A 6,000-nucleotide genomic window follows, 5' to 3' on the forward strand; every position below is an offset into this window, starting at 1 on the left:
CAACCTTAATACTTCACTCTATATATTTACCAAAGGCAACCTTTCCTGTCTGTCTTTGTGAAGGTGTTCGATTCAAAGGGAAGGGCTCATACAAGCAAAAACAGTGGTAGTGATCGAATCCAACTATTCCAAACCACCGTCACTATTCAGAGTATATTTTTAGGGTAAAAGAGAAAATAGCCAGTAAAGGAAAACTGAACGCCAAACCCGAGACAGAAATACAGCAGCACTGCTTGTTTTGAATTCCCTTCACAAAGCCTTTACTACACTCCCTTTTGCCTCAAATACAAAATGGTGGGATGTTTCATTTTCAGTGTATTTGATCTCACTGAGAAGCTGCGATGTCCCTCTGTAACCCCGGTAGTCTAGCAACATGGAGCAAGCCTAACGGCGCATTACTTTATCAGTTCTGCTTGCCGGGCTAAATTAAAATGATGGTGAAAAAGCCCATTGCTCCAGCCACCGAAGGGACTGGTAGGGAAACGGTCCATTAAACCCAGATCAGGAGCTATTTATAGAACTAAGCGACTACTCGTTAATGTCGCCAGCGGCTACCAATGAAATCTCTAACAGACACAGGGCTAAGCATTCGCACTCCAATCCTTGTCCAGTCCAAACTTCCAGGTAACAAAACCTTTAGTAAATGAACTTCGACTCGAGCAAGTAGGGAAAGAGATTTAAATATACCTTTACTTTGAAAAAAAGTTCGTTTCTCTCATGAAATAATTTCCCTAAAGAGGTAGAGGGGGAGAATGGGAAATAATTTCTATGCATAAGGGATATGGACTAAACTGAATTATTCTTCTCATCAGAAAATGAAGATTTGACTATTAGTCTCCGAAAGCAAAGGCGCTACTGAGAAATCTGGAGAAGGAAGACAGCTTGTTATCTGCAAATGAATCTCTTGCTATAACGTTGCGATCTGATTGTGCATTTGTTTCCCTTCTGCATTTCATGTGCCTGCACGCTGACTGGCTGCCAGCGCTATCTTACCAGCACAGCAAGCTGACGAATTGCTCTTTAATAAGGCTCTCGTTAATCTTTTCCCCCCGGAGATCCGTATTTTCTAGTCAGATAAGGTTGAAAAATTTCAGACAGTGAGAGGCGGCCAAAACCCCTCCGCCGGCGGGCCCTGCTCTTCCCTCGCCCGGGGCGCCTGGGGCCCGCACCTCCCCGTGTGTGGCAGGAAGGGCAGCGGGTCCGCAGCCGTCCCTCCCCCTGCGGGCAAAATCCCGGCCAACGCAAACCCAAGGGAGGGCACAGCGGCGGTCCCGGGGCCGCCGAGCCGAGCCCAGCCGAGCCCAGCCCAGCCCAGCCGAGCCCAGCCCAGCCGAGCCCAGCTCAGCCCAGCCCAGCCCAGCCCAGCCCAGCCCAGCCCAGCCGAGCCCAGCCCAGCCGAGCCCAGCCCAGCCGCCGTGCGGCCCGCAGGGGGCGCCCGAGGCGCCGCTCGGTCTCGGGGCGTTCAGCCGGTGCTGCCCCCGGTGCTGGTCCCCCGGGCCCCGCCGTGGGTGTGTTGGGGTGTCGGACGGGGAGGCAAGGGGGCACTTACCGCATATCTTCAGCCCGATCTTCCTGGTGCACCCGTGAGCCACGCCGCACCACGAGTCATAAGCTGGAAGAGAGGGCAGAGTTGATCCCCTGGGGCAGCGGGGCTGCCCGGCCGCCGCGCCGCCCCCCCCCCCGGACTCCCCGCACGGCCCCATAGCCGGGAGGAACGGCTGATTCCCGAGCCCAGTGGCGCCCGGCGCGGGGCAGCTGAGGCTCGGGTATCAGCGAGGTGACATGCTGGCCCGCCCAGAGGAGAGGGAAAGGCACTCGGGACTCGAACATCTCATCATTTACTGGCGGGGCTCCAGGGAAGTGGCAGCTTAAAATAAAGTGGCGTGAAATGGGGTCACAAAAGAGTTCAGGAATTAATTGGGTGAAAAATAGTATTTGACTAGATGATCGGACTTGCATGACTGAGCCCCGGACGGACTGACGGGCCGCCGATGGTCGTACTAGGACAGCGCCGGTGAAGGGGATAGGCTCCTTCCCAGCCCCGGGAGCCACGGCCCAGACACGCCCCAGCTGAGCCCGAGGGAAGCGGGCGGCGGGGCTCGGGTAGAGGGGACAGCAGCCGAGGCCCGGGGCACCGCCGAGACCCTCTGGCCCTCGCCCGGGGCAGCCGCAGGTCCGGCAGCGCGGGGGGCACTGACCGGGCGTTGCGGTGTGAGGGGCGAAGGTGTCAGAGGGGCCGGGCCGAGGACGGCTCACCCGGGCGGGCAGTGCAGCGGCCCGATCCCTGGGAGGGAGAGCGGGGAAGAGCCGCGGCGCTCCCGTCCGGGCGGAGGAGCCCTCTCGTCAGGGGCACTGCCCGTGCCCGGGGGCGGGGAGCCCCGGGCGGGCAGGGTGGGGAGCTGCTGCCAGCGGTTTTCTTGCTTTGAGCCGTGTTGCCAGTTATTTCGATTTCTGCGTGTGACACCTCAGTCGAAGGCAGCAGTGCCTGTCACCCGTGCCTGGAACAAGACCCAGTGCTGCCTCTCGCCCCCTCCCCCGTTTTTCCAGATTCAGAATAATGACAATAATGACTCCGATGCTTGTGCCTCGCAGCTCTTTCAGGGTAAAAGCTATTTCCTGCTCTGCTGTCCCTGACAACCTTTCATTTCTTACTGTTGCCCGCTCTTTGTCTCTGATGCTATATAGCATCGAGCCTCTTTTTTTTTATTTTTTTTTTTTCGGTAGGCGACGGTCTGAATTGCCTGGCAGGGCTATAAACTGATTCTCTATCCACCTGCAGCAGCCTCTGCTTCCCACTCACACCTCAATAACTCAAGGCGAAATCAGAGCAATTAGGAATACAACGCTTTGAAAAGCTGCAATTAGCATCCAAATTTCGCTTGATTACAGGCTTCAGCGTAGGCTGAAAGGAAGCTGCAGCATTAGCATTTATAAAATGCAGGGGGGAGACATGCACTTTAAGGCACTAGTGTAGCGTCGCCCATTTGCTCCACACCTCTTACAACATACCGATTTTTTGGCCATCTGGATGGTCAGTTTATTATCTAAATCTCTCAAACGCGGCTGTGGCTGTAAGATAAAGACAGTGCTGGCCGCTAAGGTGGGCTTTTACTCACAGCGTTTTATTCGCCACGGAACAACCTCTCCCATTCCCAGTAGGAAGATGGTTTCTTTGTGTAGAGCACTTTCCGCACCTTGCCTAATGGCGCGGAACAGGGCTTCACAGATATAACATTTCGTTTCGAAATTGGTCTTTCTGTGCCTAAGTGGAGAAAGCCTCTAAAACACTTTAAACGAGGAAAATATTAAAACCTACTTGTAGGTCGTAAATTAGGTGGGGTGGGGTTCGGAGCATCGTTGGAGGACGAGGGAGCGGAGGAAGCCATCCCTTCAGAAAAGCCCCAGTCCTCGGAGCCCGGGTTTCCTCGATATTCCTCTGAGAGGTGGGCAGCAAGGAATTTGCTGGAAAGAAGAAAAGGCGGTTTTAGCAGTCTGGTCTCCTGGAGTACCACACCGGAGTCCCGTCCAGACGCCGGCGGGCGGCAGCTGCGCAGGTCCCGGGGCGGCGGCAGGACGAGCCGGGGCCGGCCGCACCGGGAAAACGCCTCGACAGGCTGAAGAGCAAAATTGTCCCTTCGCTGGATGCCAGGGCGCTACCTCCCGCGCCTGAATGACGGATGTAGCAGAGCATGAAGTCTACGGCAATTATATCGGTGGCCACTGAGGTGGGCAATTATATGGCTCGCGTCAAGTGGAGACCAACGTGCAAAGCGGGCTTCGAAAGCATCAGACCAAATGACCTACAATCCCAACCGAAACCCTCTTCTCTGTGTTACCAAACACACGCCAGGCTAAGCATTCAGGAAAGACTGACAGACAAACCCCTGCCACCATAAAGGTGCGTTTTGCCCAGGTCCAGTGACAGGCGCCACACACGTGTATTTGCACACACACGTTTCAGCAAATCGGGGCCAGTACGTGCTCCAGCACTAACCAACGCTCTCCCATGCCCGTGCTCGCTTTAGCGGCGCAAATGGCAGGAGAGGCATGTCTGTCTGGGGAAAGGAAGGTGCTGGACCAGCCCTCACTCCTTACCAGATGTTCAGCTCTTTCCTGCCGGACACGGTGCTCCGATAACCAATACAGGGTCGCTGATCGAAAATTGCCGGGTCAGTGCCCAGCTCGTCTCTTTGTCCCCACGGCTACCTGCGATTTATTTTCTTCCCCTTGTACAGAAAATGAAGGTCGGGGTAACGAACGAATGCTTTCTTTGTTAGCGGCTTTTTTCAAGTCGGTGGCTACCTATTCATTCACACCCGCGCGTAAACGCAGCGGATCAATGATTTCAATGGAAAACAGGTATCTAATTTCTTTAAGACGAAAAAGAAAAAAGCCGTAAAGCAGAAGAGATTTTCTAGACAATGCCTGGAAGTGAAGTAACAGGTTAACACGATGTCTCAGGGGCTAGCTGTATCAAAATGTCCGTTATTCCTCTGTAGGTACGACAACGACCCAAACGGATTTTAGGGAGGGAAAAATGCTCCAGATCCTGAAAGAGGTTCCCAAAGGCTTGAAAAAATAGGATGCTGTTTAGAGGACACTTACCGAAGGGGCGAGCGGACACTCTTGCTGCCGTAGTCCAGGCAGGCAGGGCGACTCTAGCCTGGGAGCGACCCGCCGCTTATAAACTCTGCCAGAAACGACGTCGGAATACCAATCGCGCCGCGGAATTTAATGCGAGATGACCTTTTTTTTTTCCAGAAGTGCTCGGATTTGCTTTTTTAAAAGCGTGAATCGCCGGTTGATCTGCTTCGACGCAGGCATGAGTCACAGGGCTGCCGCCACCCCCTCCGCGCCGCTCCGCACGGGGGCTGGGGACCGCTGGGGCGGGGGCGGGCAGCCCCCCAGCCCCGGCGGCTGCCGCTGGTCCTCTTCTCCCCGGGGCGGCGGCGCTGACTCCCGCGGCGGGTGGGGCTGCCCAGCCGCGGCGGGGGCGGCACCCCGGGCAGGGGGTTCTGCCGCGCGAGTCACTCGCTGAGCCCCCCGTGCGGACGGAGCCAGAGGCTTTTTCTAGACAGCACTGGCTTGCCCCGAGGTCGCCGGCGGTGCTAACAGGCGGCAGAGCACCGCACACACCGTCGCACCGCTGAGGCGACGGGGCCGAACTCCCGCCCCGACAGTCCCCGCGGCCCCGGCACTCCCCCTCGCACGGTGCGGGCCACGAACGAGCCAGGCGGGGTCCGTGTGAACTGTAGCTTAGCAACACCCCCCGCCTCCTCTCCGCCGTGCAGAGGGTCTGATGTGTCCCGCTGGCTCACCCCGCGGTTTCCGAGGCCGGCTCGCCCCGCTCCCCGCCAGAGGGTGGCAGAGGCACGGGCACCGCCGCAGGGGAACACCTGGATTCCTGTGACCTGCCCTGAATGTTGCCACTAAATTACGATTTTATACCAGACATCCCTTTGCTAAAACGAGAAACATTAAGGCAACAAGTTTTCTGTACCCCTGACAACCTCAGATCTGTGTCACTCCATCCCACACCCCAAACACGCTTCGCCAACATTTTGCGGTGGTGGCCACGGGGCTATATTTCAGCATGCCGCGGCAGCTACGCAGATGTCTAAACCAAACCCTTCTCAAAAAGATGGCACGTCAGGGGCTGGGAAGAATCCGCAGTGAGATGGGAGGAGGGGAAAGAGCCCGATGGAGCCACAGAATTCCATCCCGTGAGGGGGGTGCTGGGCAGCGCAACGAGCAGCAGGGACATGTCCTTCTTGAAGGACTCAAGGGAAGAGCAAAAACTTACAAGCCCGTTTTTTGAAGGAAATCGGCCAGCTGACAGGATTAAGTAGTCAAGGCGATTGCTTTGTCGAGCACAATTACTGTCTAGGAACCAGACGTGTAACAAAAACACCGAGGGCACGAAGATCAACTTTTAAACATAGCTTTACAGGTATTAATGGCCCTAGCTAATAAGACCTTTTTCCATCTGTTCAGGCTATC

At 56.0% G+C, this 6,000-nt stretch overlaps 1 protein-coding gene across 1 annotated transcript in view; it reads right to left on the bottom strand.

Moving 5' to 3' along the window:
• The window catches only part of GAD1 (glutamate decarboxylase 1), a 32,153-nt gene extending 27,283 nt beyond the window's left edge, over nucleotides 1-4,870 (bottom strand). The window contains exons 1-3 of the mRNA XM_027637108.1: nucleotides 4,606-4,870; nucleotides 3,317-3,462; nucleotides 1,550-1,612 (exon numbers count right to left, since the gene is read on the bottom strand). Of these exons, the coding sequence (XP_027492909.1) occupies nucleotides 1,550-1,612; nucleotides 3,317-3,386 (133 nt within the window). The 5' untranslated portion in view covers nucleotides 3,387-3,462; nucleotides 4,606-4,870. The remainder of the gene's footprint in view (nucleotides 1-1,549; nucleotides 1,613-3,316; nucleotides 3,463-4,605) is intronic.
• Between the last annotated feature and the right edge of the window lie 1,130 nt (nucleotides 4,871-6,000).

The sequence above is a fragment of the Corapipo altera genome, unplaced genomic scaffold (assembly GCF_003945725.1).
Source record: "Corapipo altera isolate COAL_440 unplaced genomic scaffold, ASM394572v1 45, whole genome shotgun sequence".
NCBI classification, from domain to species: Eukaryota; Metazoa; Chordata; class Aves; order Passeriformes; family Pipridae; genus Corapipo; species Corapipo altera.